This window comes from Tachypleus tridentatus, chromosome 3 (assembly GCF_004210375.1).
Source record: "Tachypleus tridentatus isolate NWPU-2018 chromosome 3, ASM421037v1, whole genome shotgun sequence".
Taxonomy (NCBI): Eukaryota; Metazoa; Arthropoda; class Merostomata; order Xiphosura; family Limulidae; genus Tachypleus; species Tachypleus tridentatus.
The window spans coordinates 11,028,880-11,049,910 of record NC_134827.1 but is presented as its reverse complement, the minus strand read 5'-3'; the positions used below and the strand labels follow the sequence as shown (position 1 = coordinate 11,049,910).

The 21,031-nt window shown below is 32.0% G+C and overlaps 1 protein-coding gene across 1 annotated transcript; it reads right to left on the bottom strand.

Annotated features, from left to right (window-relative positions):
• Positions 1 to 904: 904 nt before the first annotated feature.
• LOC143247915 (uncharacterized) lies at positions 905 to 19,368 on the bottom strand. The gene is made up of 16 exons (XM_076496464.1): positions 19,306 to 19,368; positions 14,553 to 14,691; positions 13,870 to 14,051; positions 12,814 to 13,073; positions 9,698 to 9,760; positions 9,425 to 9,535; positions 8,956 to 9,071; positions 8,554 to 8,609; positions 6,730 to 6,782; positions 6,205 to 6,323; positions 5,819 to 5,941; positions 5,016 to 5,074; positions 4,173 to 4,309; positions 2,880 to 3,053; positions 1,549 to 1,587; positions 905 to 979 (listed from the first exon to the last, which is right to left on the bottom strand). The coding sequence occupies exons 1-13, from the start codon at positions 19,366 to 19,368 to the stop codon at positions 4,298 to 4,300; spliced, it is 1,356 nt and encodes a 451-aa protein (XP_076352579.1). The 3' UTR covers positions 905 to 979; positions 1,549 to 1,587; positions 2,880 to 3,053; positions 4,173 to 4,297.
• Positions 19,369 to 21,031: the final 1,663 nt, after the last annotated feature.

The following is a 21,031-nucleotide window of genomic DNA, read 5'->3' as shown; positions in this document are numbered from 1 at the left end:
TTCCTTATTGATCTCTACGAAAATAAAAAGTCGAGCGCAAAACGTAGTAATGCCTTAAAACGAGTGAAGCAAATGTAAAAACAAATACTGCGAAGTAGAACAGTTACTTATGCTTTCGAAATATGTCAATTTATATTCAACCACATTTTATTAACGAAATAAAATTAATTACTGCAGAGCAACTAGACACACGACATGTTCGAACTGTATTAAACTCCTTACTTGAGAAAGCCCTTTAACTCCTAGAACCGTTTTCATCTGCCCTGCTGCTGAAGTTTCACAGCTGTCTTCCCCAAGTTAAAGATATAAACATGTAACTGTGATGTTTGTTTATTGTTAATAAGTAATGCACAAAAATCAATACGTTGTATGCTTTGGGTATCGAATTTAAATTTTTAGTGTTAACTGCTATCAGATTTACCTCAGAGTCGTTGTTGTTTTGAGGTAAGCACAAAGCTACACAATGGGCTATCTCTTCTCTGCCCACAACGGGTATTGAAACCCGGTTTTTAGCGTTGTATGTTTGTAGACATACCGCTGAGCCATTGGGGAGTGACATAATTGTGATTAACCATGTTCTGTAACTGTAATAATGATAGTGTTATTTTAGATTATTCTAATTGGAACATTACAGAAACACTGACATATCGAAGCGTTCTTAAAGCTTCATTTTCTGTGAGTTCAGATAAATATTTATCAAACGTGAACAGACTAGAAAAGGTGGCATAAAACAATAAGCATACAATGAAAAATAAATAGTAGAATACATAAAGATGTTTAAACTCTGCATTATGCAGATCGAATTGTTTTTTTAGTCGTTTTAATCTTGCCAAAAGACACCAGCATCTTACCTGTATCTGAAGATCGTACAGCTAATCGTAGGTCATCTATATCTTTCGAGAATGTTCTCTTTAACGCTTTGGACACATCATCTTTCAGTTCGTCTGTCAGTGGAACGTTTATGAACTCTTCAACTGCACTGTAGAACAAATATAACGGTCAGCATCACACCTAGCAAACACTGATATATATATGTGTGCGTATGTATGTTTATCTCTTAAACTTATTATGACGACTTTTTAAGTGCTTCAAAAATAGTACAGTGAATAAAGAATTACCTCATCTTTTTAACAATTTAAACTGTAAACACCATTAACTAAGCCCAACAATTTAATCATCGCTTTGTTTTTACTTCTGAATTTACAAATCGCTAAAAGTATTATTATTTCATCCATATTACATGTTTATTTAAGTAATCTAGGGTATGAATTTGTACAGCAAAGCCACATCGGACTGTCAGCTGTGTCCGTCAACTGGAATCAAGCCCATGATTTCAGTGCTGTAAATCCGTATACTCACCACTATCTCAACAGGAGATATCTATCGTATGATTTTTGTTTGTTTTTAGTATAAATCTAAGCAAAGGGTTAGATCTGTAGTGTCAAGGTTATGATAATTAGTGTAATGACATGTAAGTGATTAATATTCTAAAGTATTATTGCAGTTTTCTACAAAAGAAAAGTATAATAGATATTAATGCCCTCTTACCTGGAACTTGCTCTTTTCAGAATATCGGTGTTTTCCTCGCTTGAAATACGTATAAAAATGACATTTAATACAGAAATTATTGTTCAAATAAACTAAAAACTTTGAATTAGAACTTATATTTTTGACCTAAGAAAATGGAGGCATATGCTACCTTTTGCTTTTTATATACTCAAAATAAATTCCCTTAGTTTATCACATTACCTGCAAGTGCAGAGAAAATAAGTAATTTTTAAACTTTAATCATTTATTACGATAATTATATTTCAACTCAAATTATCGAACTGTCGAACGTATAAAGTTTAAAGTTGGCAACGGGGTTATCTTAATGTCATCTCACAACGTCATTTAATACAATGTGGTATTGTAACTAACATTATCTTTAGTTAGGGAATTCATGTTGGTTACAATTCCTTGAAAAAAATTAAATTTGTCCAATAATTAGGTTGTTTAAACTTTTAGTTGTGTTTTAAAATTTTGTTTAAATAACGATCTACTGTAGAAGCTCCACCTAATGAAAGATGACTTGCTTTTATAAAGGAAAACGGAGCAAAAATAACTAAATTTTGTAGCTCCATAAGACATTAATAGTGATATCAAATTCAATCTAATTATTTGTTAATACAAGAATATGTGGAGGAATTTATCTGGTAAATCACTATCACAAAGTTAATACGTATAATATTATTTAAATATTTGATGTAATTATAGAATGTATTAAAATATTCTTTTCGACATTTCCAAACTTTCCTCAAATAAATTTCAGTCTAAAAATTCTAAGAGCATCTTTACACACTTGTTTATAGTTATATACTTTACAATAATCCGATAGCTAATTATATTACAACGCATGGAACTATCACAAAGTTCATTAAAAAAAGATGTTGTATTACGATCACAATTTTAAATATGTAGCACTTCGTATAATTTCATAATGAAGTTAATTTTGAAAGGTATTTATAATAAGGATATAATCCAACTCACAGAGTAAGAAATTTATTCATAAATAGCAAAATGAAAATCGATTTATAAATATCCACATTAAAGAAACTATATGAATTTCGAAGTCACCTGATGGCTTTCCGAACAGTACTAAGAGCCAGTTCTAACTGTGGATGTTCCACTAGGTGGCGACGAAAAGCAGCGGTAGTTAGCACAATGCCATTAGGAACATGAAACTAAATGTCAGATAATGTTTAAACGCTTTATTAGCATCTTCTAGTATATTTAGTTTTAAGACGAAAATGATATGACTCTTTATTCATATCTTAAAATTTGCTTGTTTTAAATGAATGTCACATTGAGATATCTGCTCTGTGAATCGAAAGACTAACCTGATATTAAAAGCATTGGAAGTCCATAAACCTCTCGCTGTTTTCGTTATCAAATAGGTTCGGCATGGCCAGATGGATCACTTTCTACTTTATCTGCTCCTGTTCTTCTGTAAGTCTACCATACATAGGCAAATCCCAGGATCGTAAGATCAGATTATCTTCTTCCTCCATTTCCTTCACATAATAGCTCAAAGTAAGAGAAATTTCACTAAACGTAATTTTTACTCCATGGTATTTCAAAGGGTTTGTATCCACGTTATATTTCAGAAAAATCTATTTTTATTTTATTTTAAACCACACCCTTTAGTTAAATATAATGTGAAAAACCGAAAATTAATATTACATGCTATTTTATAGGCGCATTAACAACATCAGTGTCATAATACAATGGGTTTATTCATTCGCAAAGGTAAACTCAGATTAAAGCATAAACATAAAATAATCATCCCTAAAATAATTAACAGGGCTTTCGGAAATGTTTATGTTTTGTGAAAATTCTATCCAAGTAAAAACCTCGGGCAAAAAAATTAATCCCCTATTTTAAAAGCATTGCAAATCCATAAACTTCTAGGTGCTTGCATTATCATAAAAGCCCGGCATGGCCAGGTAAGTCAAGGCACTCGACTAGTTATTTGAGGGTCGCGGGTTCAAATCCTCGTCACACCAAACATGCTCGCCTTTTCAGGTATGGAGGCGTTGCAATTTGACGGTCAATCCCACTATTCGTTGGTAAAAGAGTAGCTCACGAGTTGTTGGTGGATGGTGATAACTAGCTGCCTTTCCTCTAGTCTTACACTTCTGAATTTGGGACGGTTAGCGCATATAGCCCTTGAGTAGTTTTCCGCAAAATTCAAATAAACAAACAAACATTATCACATAATTTAATACTTTAAAAAAAAACTTACAATATATATAGAATTCCTTTAAGTTTCTAGACAATTATGATTTCTTTTTTCAGCAAATTTCAAGTTCGATTACCAAATGAATCAAAAAGTACTGATAAGAAGAAAGCATATTTAATACTTTAAACTATAATGTCGAATTCTAGAAATAAACTTCATCACAAACAAAAAGTGATTTAATAACAACATTAAAATAATGTTTATAAAATAAAGTAAGTTTGAATATAACAAAACGTTATACGTAGTCTGTCTATATACAAATCAAGAAGTTCAAGGCTCTCTTCATAAAATAGATTAGCTACAAGTCTCTTGCGAAATATAATAATAAAAACGATTAGCCTTCACTTCTGCCTTAGCGTATTGAAATTAAATAGTATTAAAAATAACTCACCTTTTTAGTTTCGTTGCTCAATTTTATTAAATATGCAAGAGACATTCCTTTCCCTCCAACTACTGCTGAACACATACACAAAGGATCCGTCAAGCCTAGGACTTGAGGGACGACTGTATAGTCGTTTAAGTGTAAATCTATAACAAGGAATATACTTTATGTAAATTTTATAAAACAACTTTATGATCCAAAGATTTCAGTATGACTCTAATGTTAAAAACGTTTTAAGGGTTAAAACAACAAACGTACGTTTGTTTGTAGTTAAACACAAAGCTGAAAAATAGGCTATATGTGCTGTGCTCACTATGGGTTTCAAAACTCGATCATTCTCACTGTTGTTACATCAATATTTATAAAGTTGCTAGCATTTTGAAGGTTATAGGATTACTAGTAGATATTTTGAATCGTGAGTTAGTACTATTAAGCTATGAAAAACAAAGTTATTTGTGAAATTTATCTGTACAAATGTGAAGCGTACTTTAGTGGCAACATTTAAAACATCATTATGTTTCAATGATTACACACTATTGTCTCTCATTGAAAGTTCCATTGTAACGATTTAAATGTTCAACCACCTCATTGTCCATGCATATTAAGGAAGAGTTTCCCGTAAGCTATTACATATTTACTTAATTTATCACTGTGATGTCTCGACATACATGTGAAAGCGACAGGTTTTGTATCAGCATGTCGTCCTAGGAAAGTGTGATTAATACACTGTAATATGTTGCACTTCTAAGTTGCAGTTATTTGTAGCTTCAAAAAGTATTGTTTTATTTAAACTATTAAAATCTTTATTTAATAAAAAAGCATATCGACTTAAAGGTACCAATAACAATTTACCTTCACCAAAGAGTTGGATTTGTTTCTGGCATTGTTCTTTCTATCTTGGTTTTTCATTCCTTTTGATAAAAACTTGACATCACAATTAAATCCTAATTAAATGCACCTATCAACTTAGCATAATACTAGGATTAATATTATACAACATGTATTATTTATGTATTCGACTTTACGTTGACGTAATTAATTTAATATATGTAATATCAATATTTGAAATTTGAGTAAAAGTCATTCAAAATATAAGAGTAAAATTAAGTATTAATTTTCATAGCTTTTATTGAATACGTTCAAGTTAGTCCTAGAGCGTAAATCTATAGTACTCTTTCTACAAGATGAACAAAACAATTCCAACGTACAAAGAAAACACTTTATTATTCATAATGTGATTAGCCATTACTTTATTAATAAAAAAAATAAACATAAATAAAACATAATAATATCTATGTTTAGGTAATTAAATTTTAATTAAATATTACTTGTTTTGTTGCAGAAAATAAATATTTCAATGACAAACGAAAAGTATAATTAGAGCGTAATGACGAAATTCACCAAGGTCAGAAACTTTGCTGCTTATTAAGGGTTAATGTGATACAAAAACATGAAAAGCACATAATGTACGCGTAACAGATTTAGAATATTTTACTGTTATCAAACTATATTTATAGGTGAATACCAAAAGTTCAGAAAAATGTACGTATAATAAGTATTTAGACAAACTCTAAATATTAACTATTTGCGGTACAAGATGAAAAAGTATTAAATAGGAAAAGCTACCTTTCACCATACTCCACAATACCCCCTACCTTTCTCTCCACCTATTGAGAAACTTGCTAGTCTAGTATAATGTCTATGTTCCCATTGATTTCCTCTATAGGTAAAGAAATCTTCCTCTTCCAGTGTAACGTTTACAGGGTACAATTTGTTTCCTATTAAATACATATATCATTTATTATATATTTTACACAATTATTGTAATGTCTTATTAACGAGCAAAACAATCTAACTGTATTATCATACTGTGAAACTACGTGCAGTAAAGATTAAAAATTAGACGAGATATTTTAACAATAAAATCACTGGCCTAAATATTACATTTGTGTAACAGTACAACTCACACTGTGACAAAGAAAAAAGTTTTGCAATAAATTCGTGTAGTTACATATAATACTAAATTATAACAATGCCTTACCTGCCAGACACATGACAGTCCACTCAGGCCAGATTTGTTCAGCTGGAAGTAGAGACAGATCACAGTCTTGCAATGGATGAATGGTATGATTTGGAAGAGCTATATACCCACAGTGCAAACTGAAATAGAATGCCAAGTTTATATTTCATAACTTTGATCATGAAAGTTAGATGTTATCTACAACTTCTGTTGCTACATAAAAAATAGAATATAATAGATCAAGCTATTAATCTTAATTTGTATTGCAAAAATAAGAGAAAATTGTTACCTTTAAAATATTTTCGTAAATTAAAATTAAATATAATCTGTTTGGCTGGATGTTTACGCAATTGTTCAAATAATTTATTACTTCTTTTTATAAGGAAAGCTAGAGAACAAAATGAAGAACTGTGACGTGTAGAAAGAAAACAAAAATTCATTGAGATGCAATTTTTAATAGTGTGAGTAAATGACAAGATTTTTAGCTTCCACTATATCGTATTATTAGTTAAAGTTAATAAGTACGATGCAGATGTCATTACTTACTGAGTAGAAAACCCAGGTAAAGGTACAAGACTAATGTTGAATGTCATACCATCCTAAAATCATCACCAGAATATAAACAATTATCAAATTCACTTAAAACGTAATGTACAATTAAACATGTTTTGTAAAAAAAAAAAACTTACATAAGTAATTCATCATATTCTGGAGGAGGAAAATTACTTTTAAATAATAGCTATTTTATTTGAGATTATGATAGAGTCAAGATAAATATATTTTTTACTATTTTAAGTACTTATAGCCTAGAAAGAAAAATATAGTAAAACATTATACAATGTACATTTCATGAATATTATTTATATATTAGGACACACAATCTTATAAATGTTTCATTGAATAATTCTAAAATATTTAATGCAGAGTTATTTTTGAAATACAATGAACTTAATAATATAATGCTGAAAAAAAGTAAAGGAACAAGTACATATTTCAGTATATTTTTGTCATAAGTAAATTCATGTATGAAAAACATATCCGTTTGTATACAAGTGTATTTTTCAAGTTTGCAGTGAAGTTTGAAACAACTCAAACGAAACTCACCTCACTCAAGGAGAATACAACTCAAGGTACCCTAAGGCTGTAAGGTGAAACTACGCATTTCTCATTAATTCTCAAAACAAACACCAACATGAATCTTTCGCGGCTCGTTTAGTCAGTGTGTACTTTCTTCTTGTGTACCCAAGCAGTTACGCACCATCTGACAGAGAAAAAGGTGGCCAGACCCATAGGAGGGTGGCACTGCGCGTCGGTGTGTCACGAAGCGTAATCAATCGACTTTGGCGACGCTAGCAGGAGACGAACTTTTATGGCAGAAGACCAGGTCAAGGCCGTCATCACTGCATAACAGACATAGAGGACAGCTACATCGTAGATCACTGCAAAATGACCTTCAGCATTCCACTGGAACCCATGTGTCGACCCAAAGAGTTCGCAATCGTCTGCACGAAGAATGCCTCAGGGCCAGACGGCCTGCAAGAGGATTTTTCTGACAGCGCCAATCCGTGCAGCCAGGTTAAAGTTTGCTAGTCAGCATCTGGACTGGGAACTTCGTCAATGCGCCACCGTCCAGTGAACATACGAGAGCAAGTTCACTGTGTTTCGTGATGCTGGACGTGCGAGAAGGTGGAGACCCCAAGGATAGAAATTTTTCGCTTGTAACATTGTGCAAGTCCACGCTTATGGAGGAGGTTCTGTAATGGTCTGGGCAGTCATTGTGAGGCCTTATACCCGTGCTGTCGGCAATGGCTTTATTCTCATGCAGATTAGTGCGCGAGCCCACGTCTCCAGACTGTGTATGGACTTCCTTGACGAGGAAGAAATAAAGAATTTTGTGTAGCCCGCCAAATCTCCAGATTTAAATCCGATTGAACATTGTTGGGATATGTTGTCATGGCAGACGAGTGGGCTGCTATACCCCAAGATAACATCGATTGACTGATTCGAAGTGTGCCAAATCGCTGTTAGGATTGTGTCACAGCCCGTGGAGGTCACACTACATATTGAATATTTCAAACATTTCTTGAATAAACGCATGTAAACTGTTTAAAGTATGGTTTTATATGGGATATCAGTTGTGGTGATATTGGTCATTTTTAAAATATTTATTTCTTCATGTTTTACATAAAAAATGGATACTGTTGGAACTGAAATAAGACAAATTACCTAAAAGACTAAAATATTATCACATTTAGAACACTAAAATAAATTATATGAGAAAACGTACTTGTTCCTTTAATTTTTAAAGCACTTTAAAACATCTGTGAGTGTTAATCTTTAGTAAGTTTTTTGCAACTATAGTCAACGTACCTTCATATGACCATAAATATGTATGTAACGATCATAACGAGTCTGGTCCAATGAGTCTGGAAAGGTTTAATATGAATATTTATGCAATTCTTATCATTGGCTAATTGTTCAACACCTTAAGTTTTAATTCGAATGCTTATGTGAGAGACATATTTATGTCTATACACGAAAAGGTGCTTAATCGTGGTGCCTCGCGACAAAATATAAGTAATAACAACATGAAAAATTAAATAAATTGGTATTTCAATGCAGTGTATTTTAAGAAATTTAAAATTATTAATAAACAAAGAAGAATCCAAATTTATGACTAGTATTATGAATTATGTAATTTTACTTACAAAACGAGTAAATTTGACACTAGAAGATAGAAAAAATTTAATTTAGAATTTCAAATAAACTTACTACTCTCTCTAGTTTTTAATCCCCAAAGCAACATTTCCTTTTCATCTTCATCTTCAAAGGTAACTGTACCTTTCCACTGGCCCCATTGATCATAGCGATCTTGAGATTCGATGATCCTTTAAAATACCTTATTTTATCTTTTTTCGGATAGTATTAATTTGTTTATATTTAAATTATATTTATAATTGTTTTTATTTTTACGGATTTTTAAATAATTAAACTTAATTCTTTCTTAATGTACTGACATAATTAGCACATCCGTTTCATTCATGTGTTATAATGAAATAAATGTTAGGTTACTCCAAAATAAATTTTGATGGAAAGTTTGTGAACATTTTGATAGTCCTATTCTTTACCAGTTTGTCTTCACGTTCGCATACGTTTACATATTGGTTTCGACATGATACTATTATTTTTTAATTAAAATGCTTTTACAACGTCGATTTTATGCAATTAAGCTGAAACTAACCTTTCGTAAGAGAGAAATCCTTGCTTCCACAAACCATATGCTGCAGCCTCACTTACAAGTCTAGGGAAGAAGTCGATCTTGAAGTCAAAAGGCAAACTTGTTACAGCCCAACTAAAATGACGCAATTGTTACAAATATGTAACAACTGCCAATTAACTCTTTATTTCAAAATAATTCTTATCGTAAAACAAGTTTATTTTATTGTTGTTACTGTCAGATTCACTTTGACATTTTTTTCTAAAAAAGTAAATTATATATAACTAAAACACTTACATGAAAGAAAACTTCATATGTACCTCCTCCTCTTGAGCCTGAAGTCCAGTTGGAGTGATTTTCCTATCAGTGATAACAGTAAACAGTTACAAGGCTCATATATCAATCACGGTTAATATTATGCATATATTTCAAAACCCACTATTCTTTAAAAGAATGCCACTTTTAATATGCTTATTGTTACAACTATTCAATCCAATTTTCGTGTAGCGAAAGTGTCACGATAGATTAGTTTGTGCTGATTTGTAACATCATAGTAATAATGCATGTAGTTATTCTGACCGTAATTATTTGTCGGTAAAATCTTTCTCCGAAACATGTACTTAGTAACTAGTTTAAATATTCCGACCTTCGCTATTGTTAAAAATAACTTAATCTTTTTTGTACAACATCTTGATCAAAGCATTTGAAAGATACTCGCAATAACAAATGTTCTGATACTGTGGTTTGTTGTCCTTGATTTTAATAAACGCTAGTATTCTCTGATATACACCCTGAAGTAGGTACAGATAAGTGTTTCACTGAACTTACCTTCAGTCATACTATAAAAATCTCAAATATTTGATAAAACTGAAAAGATTTTGATTTATTTCATCAAAATGAAATTATTTTTTTCTCTCTAGATTTTGGAAGAGTTAAAAGTTATTGCTTCAAAATTAGACGGGAGTTGCCCTGTGGCACAGAGCAACATATAGACGTTTTTACTAAAATGCTTGATGCATTTCTCTAGGGTCTATAGAAACATTGCACGTAGATATACTTTGGGGCACTCCACAATTAATTTTAATACAAAATGCATTAAATATTACACCTTCTCCAATAACACTACCTCTCTTATCTTCCAAAACCACGTGCCATCATCAGTGTCAAGTTAATTATCTACCTTCCTCTAAATCTTAACTTATCATTATCACCAATCAACTTCAGAATGAAATGTTATTTTTGACTCCAACAAATATGGTATCAAACCTACCTTCCTTTTTAAAGACAGATCAATATCAAATATTAAAATTAAATCTGGTGACGAATCCCAAGTAATATTAAAACTTTCTCTTATTCGTTTAAAAGCGAGATATAATATATTAACGACCACATTAAATAAGTCGAAATCAAAACACAAATAGACACTTATATTAAGAGGGCTATAATAATATATTAAGTTGTTTTTTTCTTCATTGATATAAACATATACTGTCCTCATTATGAAATAAATTAACACTTCAAGATTTGATTTCTAAAAACATTTTCAGCTTTTTGCAATAGCCAGAGAATTTTGATATACAAAACACTGAACCCATCAATTTAAGAAAAACTCGTGGAATATGTAGAGATAATTTTTTTATTTCTTTTAATCTGTTTTTCGTTTGCCATCCGTGTTAATTTTATTATTTGCTTAAAATCTTCTGTATCTGTTATTTATTTCAGTTACTTAAAGTCGTAACCCTTTTGTATATGAACATTCTTTTTTTTTAACGCAAAGCTACACCACCGGATCGAACTTTAATTTTTAACATTATTAGTATTCATGTTTATCTCTGAGCTACTAGAGAAAGTAAAAATGCTACTAGTAACACGTTTTGTGATAAACTACTATTCTGAACAAAATATACCAAATACAAAAGAATGAGAGGCAAAAAATTTGACGTAAAATTTTCTACAGAAACGTAGAAATATTGCATACATATTGTGTTAATAATACAGTTGGTCTACTCTTGAACGCTTTGGCGGTCACGCTATTAGTGGTTATAAATTTCATGAGCGAAAAATAAGGAATTATGTTCACTCAAAATGAACAGTATTTGCTTTTGGTTATAAAAGAAATGGAAAAGTGACATTTACTCAAACTTATTATTCTACATTTAAAGATAATCTCGATGGAAATATTCCTTTATATCTTTATCATTTGCTCCATTATAGTGGAATACACTTTGTAGGAGTTGTCTACATCAGTGTTCGAAATATTGCTTTAAGGTATTTTAAACTGATAACTTAAAGTTTCGGCATCTATAGAAATAAAACTTTTCACGTGATTTGTTTTATGTTCTTTTCTTTTTTTCTTATTTCTCTGTATCTGTAAACGTGGGTACGTTTACGGATCATCCTGTGCATACTAGTAAAAATTAAGAAGCTGTTCCTCCAAATGTTTAGCGTACCAAAGAAACTAAGTCTGAAACAATTCTATAAAATAACATCTATCTATCCATAAATGACCTCTGAAACATTTTAAACAGCGGATTTCTTTCCTTAATTTCATAAATGAAAACAGCAATTAAACTAACCACTTAGAATATTTTAGAATAAAGCTTATTCTGAAGAGTTACGTTCTAGGTTATTTCAGTGATTCGTTAATTTCCTCTTTATTTAGATACATGAATGTCGGGACGAACGAAGATAATATATCGTAATTAGTAACTACATAGAATTATAAATATTTCTAACTGAACATGTAGTCAGTTTTGTAAAGCTTAGTGCATGTAATCTATTTATATACATGCAGTTACATACATGAGTGTAAATCCATTATTCCTACCAGAACTAACACTTTTTGTTGGCCAAATCGAAATGTGAAATTTTAGCGATAAATTTTCTCAGAATGACGAGTTATTTACCAATATATACCAAATTTCCTTATACTTCACCAACAGCACCAAGCTTTCCACTCAATATTTGTAAATCCCAAGATTAAACCATTTGGAATAAAGTTATATAAACTAGTAAAAGTAATTAAAGGATAAATGATAATTATACATCTGGTCATTAAAAATTATTCACCATATTTCCCAGAATACAATTATTTATTTTTCGTAATGCGTTTTTGTAGCAAGAAACATGTTAATGATCAGGCTACGCTAGACCTCTCATCTTATCAGACTAAAGCGCTTCCTGTTAGTTAAAATTATATTACATGCTGTATCTCATAGCTTAACATTACTCTAGAAATGCTAGTTCAAACGATCTTTACAAGAGAAACTACATCACTGATTTAAAAAAAGATTAACACTCTACCCATTTATTTGATTAACGACTTGAAAAAACAAGAAGAGAAAAAAGTTTTCATCTTCTTGATGTCAATATTTTTGGATAAAGATAAAAAGATGAACATGAAACAATGTTACCTTAAAAGTCCATTATAAGATATTCTCCACTTTCGAAGTGGATTAATACATTTTATTCGAATCCCAGCTGCTACAAAAACATCTTTCTCTCTGTATAAAACGTTAGTTTCTGGGTGAATCGGAAGTTGATACAAAGTATTTGTTTCTGCATGTTTCAAATGAAGCTGGACTTCCGCTTCATCACCTCTTCTTCTGATGACGCGTAGAACTATACAGTCGCCAGCGCTGTATACTCCAAAGAAAAATATTTCGTCGCTATGCTGAAACAATTAACTTCTATTATTGTATCAAATGTAAATTCAGGTATTATAATATTGATAATATGTTTTACAGTTTGCTTATTGCGTACTTTGTTTTTTTGAAAAAGAGTATTCGTTATTTTTATTCAAATTTTGTAAAACATCTAGAAATTTGCAAAACTAGTTTTAGATTTATACAACTTTTACTTCTATCATTTACCATCAGAGAATCCCTAACAAAAGTTGATACTCATTAATTTCGTTACTAACGTCCATTTCAGTTTAAAACATCTCTGGGCCAAGCGTGTTAAGGCGTGCAAAAGAGCACAAGATGCGGAAAGCGTTTTACAGCAATACGATCTCTGAACATCAATATAAAGACTCCAATGCTGTGAGAAAGAATGTGAGAACGTTTCAGGCCGCGTTTCGATCTCGCAACAAGCAAATTTTGAATCAATTACCCTAGCCACAAGGCCACGCATAGATACAAAATCGGTAAATTGTTTTGATATCATAGAAAATTATTTATTGAAGATAAAGTAATTCTCATACTAGTTGTTTGTATTCTCTTGCGAACTGTTATGTCTATTATGAATACATGACTTCGATCCTACTCTACTCGTCTTCAACGCCAAAATAATGATTATTAAAAATTAAACACTATTCTAAACAGTTTATGAAATATGCTAAAAACAATTTAAAAGATTAAAGGTTTTATATTAGATTTGTTAAGCAAACAGCATGAATGAAATATACTTTATAACTGCATCTCTGTAATTTTAATTTGAAATTAAATTTACTAATAATTTCAGCTTACATTAACTTTCTGTAGATATCGAGGGTTTTCTAAATTTCTTTCTTTTTCGGATGCTATGATTCCAAACTTTACTGGCCCCTGTCGGTAATCGGTTGTAATATCTACAAGTCGCCGTTGCAGAGTGTTTCGTTTAAACAGTAAATACAGAAAAACAAGAAAGTGTTTTACTCGGAGAAGAACATCTGAAAGAAGACAAAAAAAAGATCAAATATAGTCATTTCTTTTATTGGTCAAACAATAAAGATTATAATTACTTCTAACTACGACTTTTAAATTACCTGATCATTCATTTTTATTCAAACTTTTGGTTGGATAAGACATTAGGTGTTGTATGACACTATCTGTCTATAATCATAACGGATACTCGCGCAAAATCACGTAACGATAATCAAGCTGTTAATTTTGGGCTCATGAAATAAGAGTTCTAGTCCGCGGCATCCACCATCAAATCTAGGGTTACACAAATCGAATTATTAAGCTTTTTACCCTGAAACTGTCATTCCTTTCCCCTATATTCAGATACAACGAATAACCTGTTAAGTGTAATTACCCTGCATTTACAATTAAACATTTATTTTCGATAATGAATAAACTCATGTTACTATTACTGGTTATTTCATTCTAGCATGTTATACAGATATAGTTAAAAGAGATAAAAGATACTTTTTAAATGTAGTTCTTACTTTTAGTTTTCTGTTTATCTAGAACGCTGAACCATTCGTTAGTTATTTTGTACAACAGTACTAACGGAAAACTCCGAACGTTAATAATAACTTCTAGTACTGAACATTTATGCTTCTGGCTCCTGTAGATGTGTCTTTGCTGAGTTAATATGCATTTATTTTCACTTTCTTAAGTAAATTCACAACGAAACCATTTCTCTTGATAACGATGAATCACATGATACATCACATTTGATCATGGACTTACGACTCTTTCTTTCACGAGTTTTGTTATTATTTCATAATAAACAACTTATTGTGTTTATCTGAGTGATGAAATATCTGAATCTATCAACCAAGTGTTGAAAATGCTCATATCATGAAAACCACTTATCCGGCTTAATATAACATACTGTTTTGGGACATCAACGGACTGGTGGTTCATTTCGGCTGTCCCATCCTCTAAATCCAAGCTAAACTAAAACTATTAGATAAATAAATTTACAAAATCCTAAAGCCAACACTTATCATTCATGTATCTATCAATCTTTTTTTTAAACTCACTCAAATTTACTGCCTTAACAACGTTCGTAGGCAATCCATTCCATAGGCCAGAGCACTCGACTTGAAAAATAAATTTGTCTCAACTGAATTTGTCTAAATTTATATTTGTGTCTCCTAGTTCTATAATTTTCGCTTTTTAGTACGAAAATATTCAGACATTGATATTAAAAATTCCATTTACACTCTTACACAATTCAATCAAATTCTCTCTAACTCTTTTTTTTAGGATTAAACAATTTTAAGGATCTTAACCTCTCCTAATATGACAGTCACTCCATCCCAAGTACCATTGTTATAGCCGAAACCGATAAAACTGAAAATTCCGTGGCACTACTTTAGTTTAATAGGAGAGTAGACTGGGGTGATCAGGGATATTAATATCTCTCTTCCCCTGCTCGCGATATAATTTCTGTTGTTATTTTTGTGATTGTTTCTTATTTTGCTCAGTAGATATTTGAAATTGTAGTTGATTCAGAGGAGTGCAGAGAAAGGAGCAGTCGGATCAAGGTAGTCGAGCGAAAGCGATCAAGGCCGATGACATGATGTCAGCTGTTCAAGGTCTATGACGTGATTGATTGAAGAAGGGAAGGAAAGAAGGCAACGAACATTCGACAAGACGTCCCGTGATCAGGGTCACAGAGTTGCTGGGATAGATAAGTACACGTGTGCTGTTGGGGGGGGGGACAAAAGCACCCTGAGAAATGTCCTTGACCAATGTCCAGAGATGAAATGAATAAAAATATTAGTAATGATAAGTACCTGAAATTCTGTTTTTGTTTTTGGATATATCGTTTTATGTGAGGTGCTAGTAAGGATATGTAACTTGGCAATTAAAAAGTTTCATGTTTCTTTTGTTTGATGGTACGGTCAGACATGGCCAGGTGGATTAAGACGTTTGACTTGTTATCTATGGGTCGCAGGTTCGAATCCTCGTCCCAACAAACGTGCTTACTCTTTCAGCTGTAGGGGCGTTATAATGTGGCGGTCAATGTCACTATTCGTTTGTAAAAGAAAAGCCCAAGAGTTGGCGGTGGGTGGTGATGACTAGCTTCCTTCCTTTTAGTCTTACACTGCTAAATTTGGGACGGCTAGCGGAGATAGCCCTCGAGTGGCTTTTCGCGAAATTAAAAAAGAATGTTTGATAGTAGCTGTGAGCTAATGTTGTTAATCGCTCCTTGAGTTGTGGTATGTTGCAAGCTTCATGCATGTAATTTATTGGAGTAAATTTGGGTAGTCTAATAACCATTCTTAGGACTCTTTTTTGTTGGGGTTGGGGTGTAAGAGTCGTATTCGATTAGGGAGCGAATGTATTCTTTGTAGATTTTATTGATAGTATTTTGTATGCATCATTTATTATTTCCTGTAATTAGTCTTAAGTGATAGATTCTCTTGCTTACTGATTTTTTAATGACGTTAAAGTGTTGTATCTGGGAGAGTCGTATATCAAACGTTATTCCCAGAATTTTTTCTTGGGGACATAGCTTGATTCTCTAGTTTAATATTTACTTTTTTATGGTTTCTATAATGTCTTTATGCGATAGCAGAAGTGTTATGAAAATTTAGGAGGATTCTCCAGCCGTTACACCAGTTAAGGATGGCATTTAGTGATTCTTGTATTCTATTTCTTGCTATTATTGGATTGGGTGACACATTATAGACACCTATGTCATCAGCGTACTGTGAAAAACAAGTATATGGTAGTTATAGGTATAACGTTTTCAGATTTGGAGTTTTCTGTGTTTGTTTCAGAAGTAACAGTTATCCTAGCTTTCCTCCAGGCGTCCGGGAAATATCTGACTGGAGGTAAAGGTTTATGATAGTAATAAGATATCGGTGAAAATTAGTAGAAGCCGGTTTTAAGATATTATTTCTAACACCGTCTTCTCCAGATGAAAAGTTTTTTTTAGTATTAAAAGGTTAGTTTTGAGTACCCCCATTGTAATTTGTTTGCCAAAAACGTCGTGTACGTATGTTGAAGTTAAGTTGTGGATAATGTTAGTCTGGAGTTGTGGGGTGTATAGATTTGTTCTATATGAGACGTAGTTTTCAATGTTTTATTTCAGAGATTAGTTGAATGGTTGATTGTAGACCTCTTAAAAATTCAATGTCTTTTTTAAAGTAAAGAGCCCAAGACAGATCACAAAACAACAAATGTGGCTAAACTAGTAGCATATACAATGTAATTAAAATGTCTTTAGGCCTGTATTCAATAATTCTGTTAATAGAACCTAAAATATTATTTGCCCTATCACTAGCAACAGCACACTGCTTTCAATGGGTTAAGATACTTATCAACCATTAATTACACCAAGATCCTTTTTCTTCACGACTCTGTTAATGTTATTTCATTCTCAACTATTATTATTCAAATTCATATAATTATATAATTCAAATTATAATAACCCATATAAAATAGTTTGCATTTATTATAATTAAAACCAATTTGCCATTCATTTTCCTTACCCAATAAACGCTCTGAATCCTTTTGTAAAGCAGCAGCACTATACTGGCAGCGAGTAACTCACATTACCTTGATAAAATCAGTAAATTTAAGTAATTTTTGACAATTTCTTCATCCTTGTCATTGATATAAATGAAAAATAGCAATAGATTTAAGTTACACCACTTGCAATATTAATCAAATTTGAATGAGTTCCATTTATAACAATCTCTACTCATTTTCCATCAAGCCATTTTTCTGTAGAATTAGTTAACTTTATCCCCTTTACCAATAGAGATATGTTTCTTTCAAAGTCTTTTATGTGGCATTTTGTCATATACTTTCTGAAAATCAAAAAACACAAACCTATACGCTATCTCCATCTACATAAGCAAGAGTATTTTCAAAGCATGTCAACGATTTATAAGGTAAGATTTTCCCTTAGTGAAACCGTGTTGACTATTCGATAAAACTCTGAGCTTTGTTAAACGTGAAAGTACATAACACAATCAGTACAAAAACCTTTATGATCAATAAATTACACAACACAGGAAAGTGCATCAGCACAAACGTTATCAATCCCTTTAACCTTGATTATCTTCAAATCACACCCTTGTAATGACAAACTCCAATCTGAAGTATTCAGTTTTTACTCTTCATTTTGTTCAAAATCGTCAACAGGTTATGATCAGTGTAAATGATAATTATTTGTGGTGATGCAGATACATATACAATGAAATATTCCACAGCTAACACTAGAGTTAATGTTTCTTTATCTGCAGTGGAATAATTCTTTTGGTGACAATTAAAATTTATTAGAAAAATAAGAAACAAGGTATTCAATACCTTTGTTGTCTATTTGTAATAGAATAGCACAACAATAACAGGCATCAACAGCTCATGCGAAAGGCTTATCAAAGTCAAGTGTCATCAAAATAGAGTAAATTCTCAATGAAGGTATGACCTTTCCAAAAGTAAGTTGACATGTTTCAGAGTACTTGAATTTTTTTTTTCCAATACGTTTGTTGATGGTATAGTGACGTCAGCAAAATGTTTACAAACTTCTTGGTATAACCAGTCATTCACAAAAATCTCATCAACCTTACTTGTTTGTAGGAGTTGTATAATTTACAATACAATCAATTCTAACATGACTGAAGGGTTCTGCAATAGCTGGGAAAGACTTGTAAAGAGCAATAGAGATTTTCTTGATAGGTTGGCTATCCAAATAACAGGCATGACAAGTTATGCAAACCTCAGAAAACTCTTGCCTAATTTTTAGCCTGAAAATGTCTCATGATTTTGACACCCAAGTGGTCTCCCATAGTGAGTTTATGGGTAACTTTTAATATTTCATGTGTTATGTGCATCTTTAAATAGTTAATATATCTGTGGATCCTTTTACTGCTTAGCGATCTGTTTGCTTCTAGCAAAGGAAACTTCAGTCCTTGAATCTGATCCCTCATGTCCATCATTGTCATTCATTGAAGAGTCGATGTTAGTACAATCATCCAATAAGTCTCCTTCAAATAAAAAAATCTCCAAGACTTATCTATAATAATTTTGACACGTGTCTATAATTTATTTTGGCTTACTTTTTGGCCTCAGCTCAAGTAATGCAGCCTTCCAGTGGCTCAGGGGTATCTCTGCAGACTTACAACGTTAAAAACCGGGCTTCGATATCCGTGGTAGGCAGAGCACAGATAACCCATTGAATAGCTATGTGCTTAATTAAAAACAACAACAAATAATGCAGCACGAGTGAATCACATCAGAATTATCCCGAACGACAACATCATCCTTAGGTGAAACAGTGATTGGCTCACAAACCATTTTGGGTTCAGCAACAGCTTTTCTTCCAGCAAAATCATTTCTTAAATATAATGATACACCATGATTTGTAGAGTAGGTCTTATTCCAACCACAACTGGTCAGGAAACTAGTTCTGATGCTAAGTAAAAGTAATGAGTCACCGTCAATATCCTGAGCAATAACAGACTCACCAACGGCGGAACTCAAATGTAAAGGCAATATACCTTCTAACAACAATCATTGAGTCGCCCCAGTATCACGTAGCATACGAATGAGTATGGGATTTGCAAGTGCCATTTGTCAACAACGCAGAATAAACAAACAAAAGAGGTCTAAATTCCTTCCCTACTACATCAGCCTTTATATCAGGAACCGACTGTACAACATCGGGTGGTCTGACGAAATTACATCCATATGTAAATGCAAACACATATTGTTTTTCCAACTTTTCTTTTTTCTTTATCAAACACCAACAATCGAACATAGCATGATCAGGTTTCTGAGTTTCTTACAAAAATGTCAAACAGTCGTTCACTGTTTTGAAGAAGTTTTATCCGCATTATTTCGAACCAGAGGAGTTGGAGTTTTTAGAAGGATCCTCAACTTTAGTGGATGAAACAGAAAATTTTTTTCTAAGATTGTAGGATTTTTGTATGAAAAGTAGTTTATTTGTTAAAGTGTAATAATTGGGGAGAGTAGCTTCTTTCTGTAATGTTTCAATTTTCTTTTCATTTAAGTAGGTTTCATGGTCGTAATATGCTCAATTTTAAATTCCTCAATTAGATGTAATTGTTTTAGCTTGTGGAAACTGTTGCTAAAAGCACTGAATTACATCATCAAAAAAATTAAAGCTATTTTTCTCGTGTGCAAATTCAATTCAAGTTCGATTATTTCGCTTGCAATAATATTAGCGATAAGTCTCTGCTACTAATTCGTATGATTTGGGAATAACTGCTTTAACCTTATCATAATCTGTATAATCTTGTAGAGTAGGAGAGTCGCAAAAGCTTCTTGTGTTTTATCAGTTAAAACACTTTGTAATAATAATGACCATTTCTCGGTGCCCCATTCCATGGTTTGGGCAACCTTCTCAAAATGTTGGAAATATTTATCAATTTCAATTTCATTAAATGGTGGTACTTAACCATATCTATTAAGTTCAACTTTATCATTTTGCTTTTGTCGATCGGTTGAGTTTAATTTCCACCTAACCTTTTTTCGGCTTCAATGTGAACTTATTCTTTCTCGGCTTCGATACAAACTTATTTTGTTTAATTTTCGGCTTTGATACGAGCTTGTTCTTTCTCAGCTACGAAATTAGTTTGTTCAGCTTTGAGACATTTATATGCTCTATTAGTTTCGATATGAACTTTTCAAGTTCGAATTGTTTGAGTTTTAGCTAAACCTATAATTCATCTTTCTTACTCAACCTTGATTGACTGGTGGGGCCACTAGAGTTTTCCCACTCACGACTCTTCAGACAACAAATCATCATCGACCAGTATTTCAGTGACATATTTTTGTTCATTGACCTTTTAACCTCTGTATCTAAACCTTTAGCAATTTTGAGCAATTCCGTCTCGTTATATATTTCTAGTTGTTCTTGATAATCAAACATCATCAAATCTTGATGGAATTGATAAATATAAATTTAATCACAGTTTAAATTCGAATTTAATTCAGA

Coding starts and splice junctions, on each gene's coding strand:
- LOC143247915 (XM_076496464.1), bottom strand. CDS start 19,368: ATGGTTTGTGAGCCAATCACTGTTTCACCTAAGGATGATGTTGTCGTT. Junction 6,783..8,553: donor ATATTTATGGTCATATGAAG/GTACGTTGACTA, acceptor TGATGATTTTAG/GATGGTATGACATTCAACAT. Junction 5,075..5,818: donor CTCAATAGGTGGAGAGAAAG/GTAGGGGGTATT, acceptor TTTTATCAAAAG/GAATGAAAAACCAAGATAGA.